The sequence below is a fragment of the Spodoptera frugiperda genome, chromosome 29, assembly GCF_023101765.2.
Source record: "Spodoptera frugiperda isolate SF20-4 chromosome 29, AGI-APGP_CSIRO_Sfru_2.0, whole genome shotgun sequence".
In the NCBI taxonomy this organism is placed as follows: domain Eukaryota; kingdom Metazoa; phylum Arthropoda; class Insecta; order Lepidoptera; family Noctuidae; genus Spodoptera; species Spodoptera frugiperda.
In genome coordinates, this window is record NC_064240.1 from 3,997,640 (window position 1) to 4,020,958 (window position 23,319).

At 35.0% G+C, this 23,319-nt stretch overlaps 1 protein-coding gene across 8 annotated transcripts in view; it reads left to right on the plus strand.

Moving 5' to 3' along the window:
• The window catches only part of LOC118268129 (uncharacterized), a 104,574-nt gene that overhangs the window by 75,168 nt on the left and 6,087 nt on the right, over nucleotides 1-23,319 (plus strand). For all 8 annotated transcript variants that reach the window (XM_050706259.1, XM_050706263.1, XM_050706257.1 and 5 more), the window contains 2 exons: nucleotides 406-612; nucleotides 21,480-21,654. In XM_050706259.1, the coding sequence (XP_050562216.1) occupies nucleotides 406-612; nucleotides 21,480-21,654 (382 nt within the window). The remainder of the gene's footprint in view (nucleotides 1-405; nucleotides 613-21,479; nucleotides 21,655-23,319) is intronic.

Here is a 23,319-nt window from a genome sequence, read left to right on the forward strand (position 1 = left end):
GTCACAAGAAATGCTCATTTAGGGTGCTTTTCTACCTGAGATGTGCTATGCTACGTTCCTGTGGAAGCGTTTGGCTTCTACCAATCATTGGTACACATAGCTTAGCACTGATGGAAACGGACTCAGCTGAGCTACATTTCTTATATGGACATATGCCTGCTATGGATAGTAGGGAACTATCGATACATCGCACACTCGCGCTGCGCGTCTTTCTCGCACAGCTACAAAGCTTAGTACCAGTGGAAATGGTCACATAATTTCACAGCTTAGCTACACATATAAACATACATCTTTGTAGCATAGCTACATAGCACATCTCAGTTGGAAGAGCACCCTTCTTTAGGACTCATAATTCTATAAATTATAATAAAATATGTTCAAGTATCGTCAATATTTTCTTCATAGGCTGGACAGTTCACTTCGCAGCGGCCTCAACTCTTTAGACGAGAGGCAGCTTCGTCAGGAACTATCATCATCAAAAACCGCGGTGCGGCAATGGAGCCAGCTGCTGGAGCAGAACAATCTGCTGGACCGGCAGCTAGCCGCCATGGCGCAAGGAATAAACGCTTCCGACTCGCTTACAGCAAGCAACAACAGTCTTACCAACATCGGGTAAGTTGTAGATACTAATTATTTTACACTTCACTAGTGGATAATGTAGCTTTCGAATGGTGAAAGAATTTTTAAAATCGGTAGTTTTTGAGCCTATTCATTACAACCAAACAAACAAACAAAGTTTTCCTCTTTATAATATTAGTGTAGATTAGGACCTATTAGAAGACCCGGTGCTCCCTATATGGTGATGATGGTAGACACCGGGGTGGTTTTAGTGAGGTAAGAATCCAACACTCCCTATATGTTTTTCTCTTCAAAGAAGATTTCGCGCCTCTTGGAGATTTCCTCCCGTCATAAAAAAGAAGTTGGATAGACAAAATTGACAGAATCGCAGGGAGCCATTGAATGTAATTGGCGAGCTGTCGTTCAACGTGGAGGACTAAAGGCCTTTGTTCAGCAATAGACGTCTTCCATCAGTACCCTTAGTACGAGTTTGCTTTACGTTTAAAGTAACCGAAACGAGAGCGCGTTCGGCGTTTTGATTGGACGACTCGAGTTAACTGATGATAACTATGATTTATCATTATATACTATTTATTGATATATCAAGAAAACAAACAAAATTATAAAGAACTACATTCTATAATGTATTACATAACAACGTTGGTGCTTACATAGAATGATAGAATTATGTTGGAAAACGTAAACGTACGCAAACGGTCGCGGTCTTTGTTTACAGTTAATGGACCGTTCTTGCTCACAACACGTGTGTTAGGGTGTCACAGTTCAATGAAGGAGTAGCTACTATTCAGATATCTACATTTTCTTTGCATACCTATTCAAGTAATGTACCACAAGTACTTGGAGTAGGTACAATGATAGGGATGGAAATAACGTATTTTTATTTTTCCATCCCATATTTTAATATATTTACCATGTAAAAAGGGCACGATGCTGAGACTAGTCTCAAATGTAGCTCTAACGATATGAAAATATAAAATGCTATTTTAAATTGATCAAAGCAAAGCGACGCATGGAACCAAAAAATACAGAGAATATGAAAATCGCATTTTCTTTAAAAGCAAAATAACATTATTAACGTATGAAGTTCGTATTACTTGTGGTAATAGACAGATTAATTTTCTGAGTGCCAACCTGAACCACGTGTAAAGTTACATCACACAAACAAACAAACGACTATTAAACATTAGATTGCAATTACTGATAGTAGCAATGGATCAATGATAAGAAATATTTTGTCGATTACGTACCACTGTTAAACTGTAATAGTCAAAGTTACGACTTCATGTACAAATATTAAATATTATTAAATTTACTAATTTATCAAATACTATCATTCAGAATCTGTATGGCTAGTCTACAAGGGATATTATTTAATAACTAAGTAGTGTTTACTAGCGGCAGAGATTTCAGAAGCATTAATTGTTAATTAAGTACCATATTACGCGTTCCCGTAGGAATTTAGGGTAATCCTCTCTTAGTGCTCCCATACCTTTACCCGAGAAATATTCATGACAAATATCAGCTTTTTAGCTCTAGTAAGCTGGGCGCCTACTGCCGGTTACCAGGGCTCCATCTCAAAAAGCAGTAGTAGGAACCGGGTGGTTTTTAATCAATATGTACCTAACACTCCCTCTCGCCTCGCCCAAGGGGTGAAAAGTCACTGGAAGATTTTCCCCCTTAAAAAAAAGAAGGCTATGCTTTGACTGTCAGTCAGTTACTCGATAAAGAAATAGTTTAGGTGCCTTTGTCTGTTATTTCAACACAAAGTAGGTACTTAATACTTTGTTTAATAGATACTTACAGATTCCTACAATTCCTACACCTTATTTATTATAGTTTACGATCACCTAGGCCTTGTAGTTATGTCAAGAGTATTGTTTGTGCTCATAGAAATATTCGAACAAAGCCGCTGTTGACACCGCTGTGTATACACATAGCAAACACTAAGAATCAGATCGGAACATAACAATACCTATGACCTAGGTATGATTATAAACCTTCCTACAACAAGTTTGGAATCTACATTTACTTCATTTTTTTAATGGGACCTGCTGCCACATCTTCCCACACCGCTGCAACTCCTGTAAGCTAGTAACTGTCTGGGATCCCGCAACAAAATAAATCATTTACTTCTGATAGTTAAATACGTAATTCATCAAGGGAAGTGGAAACTATAGGTTTCTTTTCCTCCTCCTATAATAATCTTCTGATTTATTTCGTTGCGGGATCCAAAACATTCAACAACAACAACACATGGTTGTATCTACTGTAGATCCTGGCTTACAGGAGTTACAGCGGTTATGGAGGATGTGGCGGGCTTGTCCCAAAAAAAAAGTTAAATACATAATGTCTTCTTAGAAAACTTGTGCCTAATTGAAATGACGAATATTTAAAAAACAAAGTTTCGGTTAAAGATTTTCGAGATATATTTTGTACATTGTTAATCTTATACAACATTTTCGGTGTACGTGACTACACATCAAGATACTAGATTATTGAAACGTGATCCCTAAAGCTTGACGAAAAAACATCCGTCAACGTTTTAGGGCATGGCCTTTACAAGTAGTCAAGCGAAAAACTGTTGTTACGGTTGCGGACTTTCTACGAGTTTAACCTTAAAATCTGGAAGCCATTGTAGTATAATAGTAAGCCAAGTGGCTCCCCTTATCGCATTAGCTGCCCTTACTTAATGGAATATTAATGAAACAATCTTAGTACACCGTAAGTAGTCCAAAAATAAAACATTACAGAGATACGGAGCACCGATTACTTAAAACGTCGACCGGTATAGGTGTAGGTGCGTATAATTTAGTTAATTGCTGGCTACTGCTACTGTTCTTGTACCGATTTGTTCCAAACTATTACGGAGCATTAACATTTAAACAATAAGGTCAGGTCAATTATAAAATATTTTCAAATTTACTTTCGGCTTGTTATCGTAAATATCAAGGTGCGGCTCGGCTTGTTCCGTGCGTAGCGTATTATGCAGGTATTACGTTCCTGTTACTTTAGTCGGTATGTTTTTTTATTCAGGTAATTTTATACCAGTAACGTAGCGTAGTATAACATATTGTTCCTCTTGTGTCTGGTCTTTTTATGTAAAGGTCATACAAAACGTTGGCTCCCGCATTATCCTCACCCCACTTAATTTTCTAAAACGTCTCCGCCTGACCCTACACGTGCGGGCTTCTATTATGTTAAATGCACTTCGTATCATGACAGCTCAACACAGAGGTGTTTGCGCAAGTGTTCGTAAAAATTGAAACAATGCCAAAGAACCGTTCCAGTTCCAATTATCAGATTAATTGTGTGGGTATACATTTGACCTCCATGCGCCCGCGCCGTTGCATGACACCACAATAGCTTTTTACGACAATGGGAAATTGTTTCCTTGCGACTTGCAGCTGGGGCCAGGTAACCTTCCTTTAAACCTTTTATCACTGAGCTCTCATTACTTTTTGAAGGACAAAATATTCAAAAGTATGTGCTACTTCCACATTTGTTAATTCTCGTAGCACCTCGCTACAACGTTTTACTTTCGTAGTACCATGTAGGTAAACCAAAAGCTTATTATTAGAGACCCATATTCGTTTGAAACATTCAAGTCTGGTCACTTCGGTATGGTCGTAACTATAATTGTGTTTCATCTGAAGCTGTCAAGTAACGACGTTTCGTAAGAATTTCGCGGTACGGCCATCGATTTTCAAGGTAGATTTTACGGCGAGCTTTGTGTGTCGAAAGGTCCTTGCTCCATGAGGTAATCAGATAAAGTAGCAAGCGGCGCAGCTGGCTCGGGGCTTCGGTTCATCTCGCCGCGTGTTTGCGTCCGCGTGCCACGCCGGGCCCGATCGGATGTTAGTCTGTAACTCGTCGCGCACGCGGACGTACGTAGTCGGCACGCAGCACGACCACGACACGTGCCGGCGACCTCGCGAACACGACACGATCCGATCGAGATTATTATCTTCCGATATCGAACGCACGGGTCACTGAACGATCGCGTAATTCAACAAACAATAATGTGCAGCTGCGGTTAATCGCACAGTGCCAATGTTTACGTTACGTTTAAATTAGGATGCCTCAGGAACAGTGCCTAGCGTGAATCTAAAATCAGGGTAACGGCTCCCGAGGATTGTGTTATTTGTTACGTGCTGAGTGTGATTCCAATGCAATGTAAAGCTAGTAATTTAATTACGAGGCAGTAACCCTATTGGAAGTACTCAACTTTATACTCCTAACATGGAAGCTACTGGGAATGGTCGCAGTGAAGTGGCAGCAAATAGATATTCTATTTAAGCTAGTTAACTCAAATGATTCTAGTTGTGGACACAATGCAATGAGTTGAATAAGGTTATGGACCCTCCAATGAAATTGCTATCAGTTGCTGTTATTGCTGTGTCAACAAAGGATGTTAATTTTATGCTCTTCCCTCGTGAATCAGACTGATAAGTGTTTTATGATAACAAGTAAATGAGTCGGTTGTGCTTTACGCTTACCTTCATAAAATAAATATTTTTCTAATTGTGAACTAGGGTAGACATAGTTTATTACATTTTTATTTGAAACTATTTAAACATTTTATTCCTCAACAACCTTTTACCTACTTTGCAATCAATTGCATTCGTAGTTTCGGAAAGAATTCAATACCTATCGTTATAAAAAAATACAATAAATACCTACCTAAATAAGCACATGAACTTATTATTATATTACTAATGATATAACATCCCCGTTCTTCACAATTTTACTACTAAGCCCATAAGTAAACAAAAAAATGCAATCGGCTTTAACATTTGCCCTCAACACATAGCCAGAGTTATTACAAATGGTATCTTATCTCCCAGATAACAAGAGTGTATTTCGATCTGTGTACATTGATTTACTTATCTATACGTTGCACATTGCTCACATAGGGCATCTGCACGTACTTATGTACTAGGTAAATGTTGTTCTAAATAGATCTTATTACCTAAGTAGGAATCGTGGTCGTCCTTGCTCGCTGCTATTATGTATAAACATAGAATATCCAGCCTTTCATAGAAGTAAATAATTTTATTATAAACTTGTGCAGTATCTAGTGAAATTAATGTGAATAAAGCCAATTTATTTCTTCAAATTGTATTTCTAGCTAGTATTAGGATTATTTCATTAGAGTCTAGATTTATTCATTTATTCATAATGTAACAATATTGACTTTCAATTAACACCAAATCGTCAACATGATTTTTAAATTATATCATATTATATAATTATTATCAGACAAAATACTGCATTACAATAAAACACATTTGATGTCGTAACTATTTCGGTTATTTGGCTAAGCATGAGACATTTCTCAAATCGTAGTATAAATAAATAACTTATTTTCTACGCTTCTTCGGATCATGTTTTACCGTTTTTGTATCTTTTATACACTACTTATTCTTTATCTGTCTATAAATAATAATATAAGGATCTCGACATTGTCTGATCTCAAAAGAATTTATTACTCTGCAATTGAATTGAAGCACGGTTCAATGAGCTATTGTTGTCGAAAATCCGTTGCCATGACAACATTGAATAGCTTTGCTCGAAACTTTTAGTATTGGCTTGGCTCAGTTCCCTAAAGCTTATAATATTATTTGACTCCTATTTAGTAATATTACACTTATAAACAGTTAACTAAATGTCTGATAATTGTGATTATATAGAAGAATGTATCAGTGTTCAAGATTTGTGAGTGAAATATTGAAATAATGTGCTTTAGTACGCTGTAAAATGAAAAAAGTTGTTCATAAAACTGGTTTATGCTCACGTTAGTTCATACATTAGAATACTTTATGGTGCTAGTGACTGCAAATGGTACCGTTCTTTGAAGCTTCAAGTAATTAATGCTTACTTACTTACATACATACATAATGAATTTTCTAGTTTTTTGTTTGTTGCAAACCGTTTTTGTTTCAGAATTAGAATCTTTAGTATTATGATCTTTATACTTTCTCATCATCTTTTTAAATAGAAAAATATGAATTATACCAAGTCTATTTGTTACATAATGCCTTATATCTAGAATCATTTAGATAGGAATATCAATCATACAGTCTTTCCTAGATGCAAATCACAAAGGAAATCTTAGTCAGCCATTTGCTTGTACTTACTAGTACATTGTCCACAAATAACTTTCACGCAAAACAATTCCATTCATAAAACGTATAAAAGAAGTCATAACACATTAGCTATCCGGCTTTCATACAAATTCGACCTTAGTTCCATAATCTTTAGTGACCACACTCCAAATTATCCATTAGCTTCATATGTGATGGCAACTTTCTAAGTACTAGTTTAGATTATATTATATACTAGCTAATGTTATCATTTCAACTTGTATAGTACAAAGTTTTAAGCATAATTTAGACTGTCAGAAATATTGCATTTGTTGTTGAAAAACAAAAATCCTTCTGAACACACATTTGTGTTATTTTTCTAACAATCGTGAGACATGTAAAGTAACTTAAAATCACGGATTACTCCCGTAAATCTTGAGAAAAAGCTCTACGAGTCACAAAGGGACTCCTCGTTATGCGGAATGTGTGAAATCTTTCATTCACATTTGTGTTTTCTTTCATTTCATTATCGTGTTATTTATCTAACATCAATAATTTAGATTATTCGGTGACAGAAAATTACTTGTAATCGCTGATCTTTGAGCAAATTATAATCGATGAGCATCTGTATCAAATAGTATCAATGGATAAATAACAAACAACAATAGACTAAGTATAATGATAACCATTCTGCTAACATAACTACATAACTCTAGGGAATAATAATTAAGCAAACAATTAACACAAATGTGTTCGTAATTAAAGAACAATATTAGTAGAATGGTATTAATAACAATTACATAGAAATACAGTCGTTAAACGCTAAGTAAGCAACAGAGAAAATAAACGGTCGAGGTCATGAGAAAAAGTCCGAGGTGATTTTCGCAAGACCTGATAAAATGCTGGTGAAAAATTCATTAGATTTACGCAATCGATTCTTGTAACAAATCGCCGATTAATCGATAGATGAACTCACCATAAAGTTGAGTAATGCTTTTTAAATTAGCTGAAAATCTAGTCAAATTTAATTAAGCATTTTTTATGCACTTTTACCTCCTATTTATACAATAATTGGACGATTACTATATTACTTTATAGCAGTATCTATACTTTTTATATAAATATTTCATTTACCCCTTTTTATTTAATACTTAAGTTTACTGTACATTCAATTTGCAAAGCCAATAGTAACATAGGGAGTTATATATTTATAGTAGCACAGGCAGTTATTTTATAACAAGGTACCTAGTATTTGTTTCAGAAATAATAATAGATTTTTATTATCTCGTCTTACTGTGGAGTTATTACTTATATTTTTATTGCTATTTAAAGAAATCTCGTGCGTCTGCACGTCTCTTCAATCACGAATCACTAAAATGCAATTATTAATTTCATATTTTCACTAACTTATTGTATTTGTTTAACAGACATTTTCTCAGTGGACTTTACTGTTAGAGATTCAATTTAACTACACTTATAATGTATATCAATCGATAGATACATATATCAGAAGTTCTATAGGTAGTATAATAGCCACTTAAAGTTATTAGTCCTCTAGATTCACAGACACATCAATTTCAGTTTTATGTCCTGCTTGTTCTAGTTGCTCATCTCGTAATAATAAATCTTATGGGTAGGTTTTAGTATCGAGGGAATCCTCTGAACAACATTATAGCACTTACTTATTTCATGGCCTTTGAAAACTTAAAAGAATAAGTATGGATTATCCAGAATCGGCGATTAACTTACAGATAGTTTAATTCGAATAGAAAATCTAAATTAATGTTATAAAACAAGGAAATGTGTCCGGTAGTGGCAATAGGCCATAATAGGCTATCACCGCCTATTACATGGGACTTATATCATAAATTGTGAAAAGTAGGTGTACATTGTACAGTGATATAACGTACTGTAATGTGCACTTCTGCCTACCCCTTCGGGGATAAAAAACATGACGATATATTAATAATAATGTACCAAAACATAAGTTTCAAACACGAATAGTTTTTTATCTAAGTCCGTCTACTATCGACGTTCTACATTTCTGACTACAATCGTTTAAATCACCTAGTTTTAAAATTTCGTAATTCACGTCAGATGTCATGTTAGAAAGACATGTAGTTACATACATACATACATACATACATACATACATACATACATACATACATACATACCTACCTACATACATAGATAAATAGACAGAGACCAGGTAACGGTGTCTATGTAACACCTGTTTGTATCGATATTTTTACGTTTTAATTAACCATGTACCGGTATCAATTCCGCTTTGAATTTATTTAGAAATCATTTGACGTTAATCGTTACGTATAAAGCTACCGACAATTTTGATAAATGGGTTAATTTTATTACTCATAACAGTCTAGTATTAGTAGCCTAATTATTTATACAAAATGAAAGCACACAAAGCATTTTTACTTTATTGTTTTCTAAAGTTCCGAACTACTACAGTAATCGTCGACTCAGCACAGTAAAATGAATAACACAAATCAAAAAGCAACATATATCTTGGGAAGCCCTTACCTGCAACCGAAAATATACTTTCAGAACTAACTAATAATGCACATATCAAAATACCAAATATTGTAACGAAACATATCTTCAAGTTTTAAGACAAACAATAGGATAATCAGTGTTCAAGTGACTGTTTGTGAATAAAATCAGTGTGATGACTATGGAAAAGCCAATCATGTTGGAGAAGGAGGCTCCGGTCAAGGGGATTGTGGCCCAAGTGGTTACTATGCTCAATGGCCAAGCACAAAGGTATGTACTTACATTGCACCTCAATTTTGTGGTAAGATAAAAAATATTCAATTACTACTCCCTCCATAGGGGAGCGCAGAGAGAATGTAGTCTCTTACTGATTAAAAACCGCCCGTTCCTACTCCTGCTTCAAGCCGGCAACATATTTGCAACAATCAATAATTCACATAGAGCAAACAAACAATTTATTTCTTCAATCGCAATGTAGTTATACACCAAAAAGTTGTTATATAATAACAATGACGGTTGAGAGATTAATTTGATCTATGTGGCATATTTTTTGCGATATTTAGTTATACCTATACATCAATCGATGGAGAAAATTCAGTAATTCCGAATAAATTAATTTTGGCAAAAATATCGCTTGGATCAATAATTAGCATTACAACAATCGATATGTGTTAATGGACTCACCTTTTATTCAATACGACTGAATAATAGAACTGACGAAGAGTGACTACAGCTCTCCTCTCCTTCAAACAATACAGGTGATGTTTATGGTCACACTAACTATATTAGTAAACTAAAATCCAAATTCAATAACAATCCTTTAGTATTAGGGATCACTCAATCCGCTATTCTCACGTTTATTGAAAACCAAATTAAACAAAAGCCATTATAGAGTTTTAATATCTCACTGTCTTTTTTAAACATTATCGTAAACAATGATGATGATCATAAAACGAAGAAAAACATTGGTTTTATGTTTATAAAAGCAGGACAAGCTTTCTCCATGTATCATGTAAAAGTTCCTACAAATGTACGTAATAAAAGTTAATCTTAAATGTAATAAAATTATGATTGGATGTTACGATATCTCCCATAACAAACCTTAAGTGTTCACATGTCTTGTACAGGATATATGCACATCTCCTTTCTACTGCCTCTCGTAATTTCCCTAATAAATAAATAAATAGAAACTATTTGACATTTATAACTTTACTTTCCTAGTAAAATTTCTATTACCCCTGGGTACCTATATGAGAATGATCGAATTTCACAAACCATAATTCTTAATAACAATTCCATTGTCAAGTAGATAGGTTTCACAGAGACATTGCATTGTTATGTTTATTGAATAACACCCATTTTATTCACCATACGTTAATGGCAAATGTCAAGTTAGCTAATAGCCCCCTTCAAATATGTAAGTTAATAGAAAAACGAGTATCTACTAGGTCACAAAAAACTTGTTCGAAAAGGAAATATTTTAAAAGTACCATTGAGCTTTTTGACTGAGTCACAATATTACGTAAAGTTATTAAACTTTGAATAGGCCAATAATTAACTTTAATCATGGCGGTGGGACCTTATGTAACGTCTTTAAAAAATTACGAAGATTGGTCTCATATTTTTCTGATAGTAGGTACAATGTTATTAAGTATGTATTACATCAATAATGCCGAACATTATAAGTAAATTATCGATGTTACTGTGTATAAAATAATTTAGGTACAGACACTTTTTGATCATTGTCCAGTTTGACGTTTCTAATTACCGTGCCCATTTTTATTTTGCCATAAACATATTAAAATATGAAACACATAATGGTAGTATTGTAGGTAATGTATTTAAGTCAAAATAAAAATGGTCACAGTAATTATAAACAAGAAACGTCAAATTAAAAAATGGGAGGATGGCATTTTTTGTAATGCATTTTTATCCGCACCGTGGTTTGAAACATAAACTAGCGTTCGTTTTAAACCTTAAAATTAGATTAATTCCAGCGTAAACAATGTTTAACTCTCTGCAGAAACAATACATAGTCGTTCTTTCATACGAATGACATAATGTAGGTAACACAAATACTAAGAAACCGGTCAAGAGTTACACTTCACCTTGTCATAGAAACTTGTGTGTGTACGATTTACAGTTACATTCCAATATCAGGTGTCTATGATCTGAGATAGATGAGATATATAGATAATTGCATAGACTACCTCGTAAAAATGGTGGCTCACTAAAACGAAGACATTAATCTTGTATCTTGTAGAGTAGTAGCAATTTTGTTAGTGCGACCACTAAAAACTAGCCCAGAGGCTTCAGTTTACTGGTCAGACAATAAACCTATACCTAAAGATTTAAATTTCCAAAATTTCTCTCTTCTCTTAAGAATAACTGAAAGTTGAACTGCGGACTGCCTAGCGGGTTACCGGGATCCGGCTCGAAAAGCAGGAGTAGGAACGAGGTGTTTTTAGTCAGTAAGAGTCTGACACTCCCTCTCGCCTCGGCGAGAGAAGTCATTCGATGAGTTTCTCCCTAAAAAAAAGATATACCGCTTTTTCATAATTTAAGAATTGTAATCTGGAAACTATTTGCTTTCATCGTAGCTACTAAACCCAAACAGTACACACAAACAAAGTTTAGTAACAAATCGAAAACAACAGAAAAGTGAATCAAGGTTTTCTCGTGGGATTACGTTTTGGCCGACTTGTGCCATTTACACCCACTCGGTGGCTATCTATAAAACAGCACATAAAAGGCTTTAGATTCAATCATTTATATCATTTAAATGGCTTCTTAATCTCAGATGACGAAGCTATTACGATACCGTACGGTATCTGCTCTAGTGCGTGTTTTTTTTTTTGTATTTTTGCAATGGAATTCTGCAAACCAATCTGTCAATTGCCTCATGTTAGAATACCTATTTAACTTTTTTGTTTTGTTACTCGTAGTAGCTTAGATAATATAATGAATTAGAATTCTTTACACGGGGAGTAATAACAGAGGAATACGCAGAAATTATTCGTTTTCGTATTTTGTGTATTGCGTATTTATTTTCGTGTTTACATGTAAATAAATCATCAAGAAATTGTTTTGTAATTCATAAGTTTTAGTTCAACATGCATCTATAAAACAATGAGATATTTTAGGGAAGCACAACTAACTATTGAAGTTTCTAATTTTACCTACACTGAAACGTTAGGAAATTGCATTTACTTGTAATGTGCTCCGTAATGGCTGTAACCACAGCGTGAGATATTATGGAATGACTTTTGCGATTCCGAACACTTATAAATAATTAATATACCTTCATCTCAATCGTTTAGATATCATGAAAATATGAACGTGAATTTTATTTTTTTGTGTTGATTCATATTCCCTTAGATAGATCCAAATATTAAAAAATCTTTTTGCATCAATGAATGTTTTTGTAACACACCTGTTATGTATCAATAAAATATATAATTTGATACGTATTTAATTATTTTACTGCTATTCTACCATATGTATAATAGACGGTATGTTGATACCTATTCTTATTTTCCTTGTGAGTATAGCAATTATGAACTAAACAGTAAAAGTTAACGACCTCAGAAGCGGCGGTGCCTTTTCAATGTACAATATAATATCTAATTGGCATGCTTACGTAAAAGTTTCATGATAATATGCCAAAAGAAAAAAGATATCTTGTCGATTCGAAGCCTTCACGCACCATACTTTGATGCAATGATTGGCAGGTTCGACAACCATAAAAAACAGATTGATGGAAAGTTATTGAACGTGTCTAATACACAAATTACGATGCTAATAGTAATATTACGGACTACTCTACTACTTAATAGTATGCCAGTAACATTAGAAAAGTATTACGTTGAACTTTTTGCACTATAAAAATTTTGAGGAATGAATTGATATCGATTGCGTTGGGCACGCAATTCAAAATGGCTGCACCTGCATAAGCCAACTGCGTCACTCGTAGTATGCGTAGCATAACGTAAAAAAGCATACCTAGAGACATAGCATTTACAATTTCAGTGATCGACCATAAAAAATGACAAATACATAATAACTTAAAGCTGTGAAAGCCCTTAAACCAATTAAGTAAGGCCTAATAAAAATGCTTTCATCCTCTGGGGACTTTCATATCTTAAACGTATGTATATGTTTTGAACTTTAGAGCTCTTCTGTCTACTATATCATCTGGATTTCGTAAGTTACTAGTACTTTTTAATCTAGTACGTAACCACTGCAATAACGTTTACAAACATTGAAATTCCTGTCTAACCTTAAGTACGTTTCCACTCATTAGCCTCATTACGTTAGCCTTTAAAATACCACCAAAAACACTTGGAACAACCTCTTAATGACGTTAAATGTCAAGATTAACATACACAGTTAACTTTAAAACGTGCTACGATAATGTCACATACATATTTATGCATTTACTAAGGTGGAACTGGGGGTAAAATCAACCCCTGTGACGACACGCATGGTAACTGCTGTAGTAAGGCAGTTAAGTAGTTTTTATGTGCAAATATTCATGGTATTGCGTGCAATGCCGTCTGCACTGCAACCCCTATGTACTTCCTATCGTGTTTGTGTAGATAGGTAGTCAGGAAGTGTCTAGACGTTGAATTTACGTGTTTTAATCTGCGCTGTTTTGTAGATTCGTTTTTCGTTCGTTTGTACAAAATTAAAACGTGATTATTATGGTTTCGGCTATCACTAAGATACACATTTAAAATTACATTTCTAGTAAACCAGCGTGAAATTATTTTTAGTGTTGATTTCTGAAGTATTGAGCTGATTTCGGTAACGTACTTTTTTATACAATGATCCAACCACATAATTATATCTATAGATCCAACTATGAATTTCACCTTTTAATGAGCCATGCACTTGATACAACACTAAATTGTTTTGCACTACATCTAACAATATAACTACCGAAATCACAACACAATATAGGTAGTCTAACAATGTCATACACACTACACAGTAGACATACTTGTAACCTAAAACAATACAGAAACAATGAACAAATTGCGTAGTATTAATTAGCAAAGCAGACCACGGTAACTTGAGTCCCCGGTGAGAAAGAAGTGGTCCTATATCGTTTGAATAGCATCGCCTGCGGGCTGCGGTTGCCCCGAGGTCAAAATACGCCGACTGTGTTACTGAACATCATTAATTGAAACCCTAATTAAAACTTATGGACTGCTCGTGTTATTACTAAAAAGAATATCGTCTAATTTGTTTGATTGACTTTAAAAGATAAGTTTGGGCAGACAGAAGGCCCAATTACCTCCCTCCCTAATCCTCCCAATCACCAATTCCCCTTAAATTCCCCAACAACTCTTTAATCGCTCGAAAAGCAAAAGTAGGAACGGGGTGGTATTTTGTCAGTAAGAGTCTGACAAGAGGCGAGAGGGATCGTCTAATATATGGCAGGAGAAGTCATTGGATGAATTTCCCCTCTCAAAAAAACCCCTTAAAAATATCTACATGAATTTTAACTTGTCTTGATCCCTAAACTTACACTTGGATTTAAAACACTTGTATGTTTTTGGTTAATAAAAAGTATTAACAGCACTTTGTAACAATATTGACATTTTTTTTGCTCGTATTCGGACAGGTTATCCGATATGTTTCGATCCAAACAATTAAGTAAGTTCTTAGACACCGTATCGCATTACCAACACTTCAATTTATTTGCTCAGGTATTACATTACGCGTGAAATGTTAACCACTGGTCTTTTAATTGATTTTTAAGTAATCTATGGAGTAATAAAAAGGGACAGAATAGGGTAAATTACTATTTTTTATTTTAATGTCCGTCTTGTACATTATTTTGTACATTGAAACTGAAAAATAATTTCGAAGATATATACATTGATTTGAAATATCGCGTGACGTCACTTGATACGTTTTATACGTAGAAATTTCGTATATGCTCTCATTCCTAAACTTTGATTCGTTTTACCTAAGTACTGTTATCTTATATGGCAAAATAAAAAATACGTGTCTAATATTTTTTCATTACCAAACTGACGGACTACATAGATTTCTAATTTTCATACCCCGTTATCATCCCTATTGTACCTACTAGGTACTTTCTTTTAACTTCAACTTTTCTATTCTTCATTTTTGTGTTTTTGCCAAAGAATGATATTTTTTTTAAAAATAATAAGTTTCTAGAACACTACATATTTTTAATAAGCAAAGTTCGTTTTACTTAATTGTTGTACACAAGTATTCGTGCTAAACAGTGTAAAATTACAGGCGCGCCGTTTAGTTGAACCAAATTAATGGTTGAGCCATTTAGTAGGTACTGTTACTACGACTAATGACACAAGTTTGTCATTTAGGTTGTTAATTCATAGCGTATTTTGTATTAAAACCTTAATCACTTTATTTCAGTACTTAATATTAAGGGTATCATGGCTTATTTTTTGTTTATAATATCTACTTACCAAGTGATCATTACATTTAGATTTACATTGTACTGTAAGGCAAAGGCCATCATATTATTACCTAATTGTTTTAGTTGGTAATTTAAATTATTTCTATATTTTCCTCATAAGTATTACATAATTATAATAATTAATAACATATTACGAAATTAAATTACCTAAGTTTAAAAACAAAGATAATCCTTAAAGTAAGTAAAGTTAAACTAAACAGCGTTAAAATCCTTAATTAAAAAATTAACAACGTTTCGCGATCCCTTGCTTAACAGGAAACAGGGAACGAGCCGTTTCCTTACCAACAGTTTAGTAAGCAGGGTTATAATTAAAAGTAATAATTAGTCAAACATGCTTTGCCTCTTACGGCCATTCCCCTGAGTACTTTAGTCATTACTTGGCACTAACGTGAGTAACGCATGATCACACTTTTACTTAATACGAGTACATAATTATATTTTCTACTTCTTTTACATACTTTATTTGCATGTTATATACACTCAGACAAGTTATGAAGTATGCACGTAAGACATTAAAGACTGATTCAGTTCAGAGACAGTAGCTATTTTTATATAATATCATTAGCTTCTGCCAGTGGTTTCCCCGCGTTCCTGTGGGGTAAAAGTAACCTACGTGTTATTCCAGACCATAATCTACCCTTGTTCCAAATTTAATCTTGATCGTTACAGCCGTTTTAGACATAATTTAGTAACAAACATTCGCATTTATAATATTAGTAGCATTAATAAGATATGGTTTGTATCGAAACCAAATCTTTTGTAACCGTTGATCGGCTCAGTAACGAACCAATTGTTACGGTATTTGTACTGAATCTATCTGATATTTTTTTACCCGCATACTAAATAGCTTGGCTGACTGTACCTAAAATAAACAGTTATAAAACATTAGTTTCATACATAACTTTCTTGTCTGCAAATTGAATAAGTACGAGTGTTTCTAAATGCATTTTTGCGTTTTAATAATTTTGGATACTTAATTGAGTGAAAGAGTGAATGTAAATTGTTCTTTCTCTTTATTAATAATGTTATTATTAGATAAGCTTCGTCTCTTCTAGATGTTTGGTTAATTACTGTGAGAATATGTTTGTGTTCTTATATTTTGGTTTTTGTTATAATGTATTCATTTGTTTCCTCAAAGTCTGAGGAGACATTAATGTACGTTCTTTCATTTGATATTTTATTTTTAGTAGGTTTCAAAATAGTATACTAAAACTTTGCGACAGGCAAATGACACCTGCCCTTTTCATCCCGCTTGGGATTATAAGTATGATATGTTGGTATAACAAAATACACTGGGGAACAAAGAAAGGAAGCCACAAGCGATTTTATTTTTCATATTTTCTTGATAAACATTTTCTGATATAAGTATTTTATTAATTGGTAACGTATGTCGTATGAAAGTCAATTTCATCAACTTTTAAATAAGAGTATTTCTTAACGATTTCGTTTTTAAAGTACGGAGGGTTCTTTAAAATGAAAAAAGTACTAGTGGCTCCATTTCTTTGTTCGCAAGTGTAAAATAACGAATAGGCATCATCTGTACAAAGTTCAAAACGAATTATTTAGTATGAAACCAGTTTTTTCCAGCAATTTAGTTCCGAACAATATCAGGATGGTAATTGTACCCATGGTAAGTTACCGTATTTTTAGACAATTGCGTTCCGCTTGGCTACGATCGTCGCCAGCCTAAACCGTGACCGACACAGCTTTGGTTTGCTTCCATTACCGCCCCAGTAATACTACCAGTACTTTACACACTGACGTAAGTACTTACTCAATAAACACTAACGGGATAAAAAAGAAATACTTAGCCAGTCTATTGTTATCCGCTACTGTGGACTGCCTAGCGGGTTACCGGGGCTCCGAAAAACAGGAGTCGGAACGTGGTGGTTTTTAGTCAAGGCGAGAGAATTCATTGAACGATTTTACCCTCTATAAAAAAGCCAGTATATTATTCATATAAACAGTTCATTAAATATGTTTATTTAGCTACAGTGGATTAAGAAGATAACACATTCGATACGCCTAATATTTGGCCCGAATTGTAAACAAACCCTAATGGATAATCATGTTTCATGATAATATAATATTCTATTCAGATCAAGTTATAGCTCTGTCATATGATAAAATGAAAAAGTTTTCCCAGTATTGTCAGCTACAAAAATGACGTCATACTCAGACTGAAATCTATGATGACGTCAGTTTCACTCACAAAGTTCTTTTATTCATACAAGGCTCGTGTTACGCGAGTATAATTTAATGTACCTAATACATTGCGAACTGTGTTGAGTTACCAACAGTGTGTAACAGAGAGAATATAGAAATAAATCAGCTGAGCCAGGGGGTGGTTATTGAACGGACTCACGCATGCGCGCTACACTTGTACTCACTAGCAGATGAAAACCAGACCGGCGGCCCTGTACAAAACAAACAAACTCGTCGAGACATTGACACTGACCTATAAGATCTCTAATCATTATCACACCCCTTGTATTAGTTCTCCGTCCATTCGTGTGAAGCGTAGTGTGTGAAACTGTTGTGCTATTTTACGTGTTAGTGCTACATTAACTGTGACCTGGTCGTTACGGACACTATTTTTATAATGACACAAAACAAACAGAATCACGTGCAAAAGAAAGTGCTTGTGGTGGCAGTGCGCGGTCAGTGAGCGTGACGCTCGGTGTGACGACTCAGACATTAGAATCGCTCGTTCAGCCTTCTCCCTTTCCGACACACCTCGCTGCGTCATTTGACATGCCCCTGTTGCCAAACTAAGAGTCAGTGGCCGCGTGTGCATTATCATCTCGCGTCATGTTGTGTCAGACATTATGATAAACAAATAAAACGAACCGTGCCGTCATCACGGTGCGTAGACTTGTAGGTTTAACAGTACGCGGGTGCAAATAGAGTGTAACAAAAAGAAAACTGCGTGATGATTATGATCCGTTCGGCATGAATGGATAGGGTCGACGCCACGAGATCTGATTTTTCCGGGCGAGCTGGTGCGGCTGGTGCGGCGGTGGCGGCGCCGATAGCGCGAACCGCGGCCGTACTTCAGTTGTCCGCGTGCGTGCGCGCTGTGAAAGTCTCCCGCGCGACATGCGGTCAGTTTCGGCCACGTCTACGAACACCGGCGCGGCTGGGCACGCCCAGCATCATGCAATGGGTGCACGAAGACAGAAGACGGACCTCCACGTCGCTGTCTCCGAGCCCGCCGCCGCGCGCTCGTCCAGCCCCGCGCCCAGCCTGCGCAGCCAGAGGGCCAAACAATACAGGTGGCCAATAAATACACTAGCAATGTGACTATCGCGTGTGTTCACTGTGCGGTTTCTGCAATTTAAGATAGAAAGTGACATAAAATATGAATGAGGCGCGTCTCAGAATTTAATATTTCTTGAAAATAATTCTTAAAAATCAAATCGATATCGTATCGGCTTCGGTGAATCAGGAGTGTTATCTTACGATATCAAGTGGTTTATGTAGGACTGTGTCGTGTTTTCAAAACTGTTTGTTTATGAAAATGTTATGTGGAACAAGAACTCGCGCTGTTCGTTTACATTTCTCTGCTATTCTCGAAGGAGAACTTTGCTTCATTTTGCGAGCTCTTAATTAAATCATCGTCGAATGTTATTTTATACACAACCTCGTCGGTCTGTGAGCAATATTTAGTACTGTTTCGTGTGCATAAAGGCCAAGTAACTACTGAAGCAACATTGCAAGGCCAATGGAGAGGCAGTGATTTAGGCGGGTTGAATCCACTGTACGTATGTACTGAACTATAAATGAATCATAAACAGACTAGGTAGTATTATCCTTGTTTGTTCGAAGGTCCACCTTAGTCACAGCTAGTGATGATGGCGGTCATATTAATTACATACCTACTTGTTTTGTAATGGGCGTGACAGCGGGCACGCGTATTTCAGTTGCATTTTTATTTGGTATATTACCTTTCCTATACGCTCTATTGGTTCATGATTTCGTAACCGGTTGTTATTGGTTTTCTTTTTCTAATAGCAGTAACGTCATTTGTTGTTCATCATGACGTAGGTATCTCACAATTGCAAGCATCTTACGTTTGTTTTAATGCAATGCATTCCCCTTAGATCCTTTTGTTGTATTGTTTCGTTGAAATAAATGCGGATTCAAACCTTATTTTTATCCATTACATTTATAAATAAACACATATCTAATCTATATATATTATCAGATATAGGAACTTAGGTACGTGCAATTCGAAGGCCCTTTTTTATAAAACTGTTTTTTATTTGTTGCTGTTCAAATACTCATAAAACTCTAGACTACATTATAACTTACTGCTAATACACCGAGTAGCAATAAAACAAATAATTAAAGTCAGCCTTGATGAACTAGACAGCACACTTTGACTCATTAAGACGTCTGGGAGTTACTAATCTCCTTGTAGGTAGGTAGATACATAGGTACATAAAGCACCTACATTCTTAACATCGTTCTAATTGATATTACTTTCCACAATATGGAAACACGCACTATTTATTCATTCGTGGGATTCTCATCGTTTTGATCCAGTATAATTAGTAAACATGACTTGACAGACACGTTCAAATACCTAGATGTAGACCTGAAACTACATTAAACATAATTATTTAGGGTCCTAGTTTGTGTATCAAAAGAACTGAAGCGTATTATTTCCCTCTATGTCAGGGGTTCCCAATCTTTTCCTGATCAAGAACCACTATGATAATTTTTGGTTATGTTAGGGATCACTATTACTTTATGTGATTCCACTCTGATTTTCTCATTCACTCATTAAAACAGTAACTTATGGATTATTGAAATCTCTTAGTTATCTCCTTTGATATTTTTAATTTGGGCTTGTGTATTTATTTTATTTCACAGACCATTGTTTTACTTCTGCGAACCACTAGTGGTCCACGGACCACCGTTTGGGTACCACTACGGTAAAATGGGGTGAATAGAAACAAATTTTTTATTAGGATTATTAGTTTGTTTTCATATTTTTGGTTTTAATAAAGCATTTTTGGTTTTAATATTGAATTAATAAAAAATATTTAAATGGTGTAAACAGTTTTAAATTACGTGAAAACACAACAAAATGTTGTTCCTATTCACCCCCGATTTGTTTCTATTCACCCCGTTTTACGGTACTTTATGTAATTGTCTATGAGCTAATTTATTCAAACTTACTAAATAAAATAAAATGACTCAGATAGGCGACATCAATTACCTAGATTGTTTTCATATAGTATTTAACTATCTATAACAGGTGGTATAACGTCTGTATCGTCGCCTGTCGCCCTAGTTTAGCTAATTAATTTGTGTAGGCGGGTCGCGCTCACACCCATCGTCATGACCCTCAAATGGAATCAGCAAGCCATTACTGTGCCTATTAATTTTCGGAAATATCGAGCGCTTTCAGGAAATATCTATTTATAGACTAGCAATCTACTAAATAACTCAGGTATCAATTGATCCATCTCCATTGATAGTGAGATCTGGAATTTGTTGTTTCCTCCCAAAAGATAACGGCGTTGAAATGGTATGATAAAGCATAATGATAAACAAGGTCTACGTTCGTATTTGAGATCAGAATACATGTGTCGTATCAAGATTAATGGCGGGTGATGGATTCTCTCCTCGTATCCGATATATCAATTTCATTGGAATGCGTAGATAATGTACTTTCGGAAATTGTTTTTCAGTTATCGTGACGGGTTTTCCTCCTTTGAGAGATCGATATTCCTATAATAGTAGTCTAATATATTCTCAAATATTTGCTTGAAGAATAAGGGACAGTTGTTTAAATAAATAATGTATGGTTACAGGGCCAGTTTGCCAGTTCGCACAGCGCGGCTTCTGCAGCGCTCCCGGACGCAGACGCCGTCGGACGCCGGCATCAGTGATGGCAGTGCATCGCCTGCGCCGGCGCCCGCCTCGCTGCTGCAAGACGTGGTCGACATTAAGACACTGCTGCTGCAGCTCAAGAGGGTCTTACAGGAGGTCAGTCACCTTCTAACGTTGTGTTTGTTATGTGTAGATAATAATGTTTTATTGTCTAATTCATATCTTGTCAATCAGGGCTACCGATAGCTCTCAATACCTTTCATCAATTCTCTATTCATCTAAACCCTATCCTTCAAATACTTCACAAACAAAACAATCCCTAATCACAACCTTAACAAAGAGCATCTTGTCATCTTATTCAGTTCAATAAGCAGACATTTCAGCACAGAATAGGTACCTACATAATAATAAATAGAAGCATTTTCTGCTTGTTCGATACCAAGAACAGTTACGTGCCACTTAGAATAGAAACAACTAGACGTTTGACAGAAACCAAATAAATATGAAAAATGACGCAGCTAACTTCGTTCCACTTTACCTCAAAACTCACTTTCTCAATTATTTCGAGACTTATGTAAGGTGGTCTAGTGGTATTACTATAGTAATTTAATGTGCTCATTTCTTTGTCTTTGCGTGTGTATGTATCTCGTGTCTCAAATGAAACTGTGTCTATCGGATGATCTGTTTCACTGCACACGCATATTAATTACCTGCTGCCGTGGCTCGATGGACTATTTACATTAATTGTTCCCATTCAGAGATAGTGAATCATAATCATATTTGTACCAATTAATATGGATTTTACTTTCGTGGTCCGGTTTTAAGTAGTCTAGAATAACTTTATTATTTTACTAGTTGATGAAGATGCCAGTTAGACGTTTAGGAATATTAAGTTCAAATTAATTTTATGAGAAAACTGTATATTGTAGAACATTTAGATTCAACTGTACTAACTAGAAACAGTAATAAAACATTTGTAATTGCAGTCTAGTTGTAGATATAGACGCCAATTATTCATCAGGTATCTTTGCTCTTAGAGTCAAATAGTAAAAGACTAGTTTCTTAGGTGATAATTTTATTAAGATTCTACATATACTCACAATTTACTTTACATACTACTAGTCCTTAAACACATTTTACTACACAAGAATCGGACTCCAAACATCGCACTTACAACCCATTAGATTGTAGTCAATTACAATAAATCATTCACAATTTATTTCAGTTATCCAATACCATTATTACTTCCTATTAGAAATAGTTTTAAATTGTTCGTTCCTAGTATTGTTGTGCATAACGAAATAGCATGTTTGTTCGAATAGAATATTTAATGCGCGCACTTACTGTTGTAACTCAATTAGAATTTTATTTTTCTTTTTCTACTACTTAGCGTGTATGTAATAGAAACTAGGTTTGTGTAGTCACCCCTTTCTCTCGACCCATCGTTCCCATCCCAGGCAGTTACCTACAGTTACTATACAGTTCACAGATTTATATCTACCTACATATAATGCTAGATAGAAATCTGACAACGACTGAATGCTATTGAAACGCTTTGAACTAAAAACAGTATGTTTTTGCCTCTAAAACCGTCCTTTAAACTTTAATACTTATTTTCTAGATCTAGCCTAGATTTTCTATTTGTGTCTGTAGTGTTTTAATGTCTTTTTTTATTAAACACCGATGTCCATTGAAAAGTTTAACGATAGATTTCACTTCGATATAGATCGTATATACGGTCACAGTTCAATGGACAGTGGTGTTTCACTAAACAGCATTAATTTGCTTGTACTTGGCACATTTAATTTGTTTTGGCGTGTT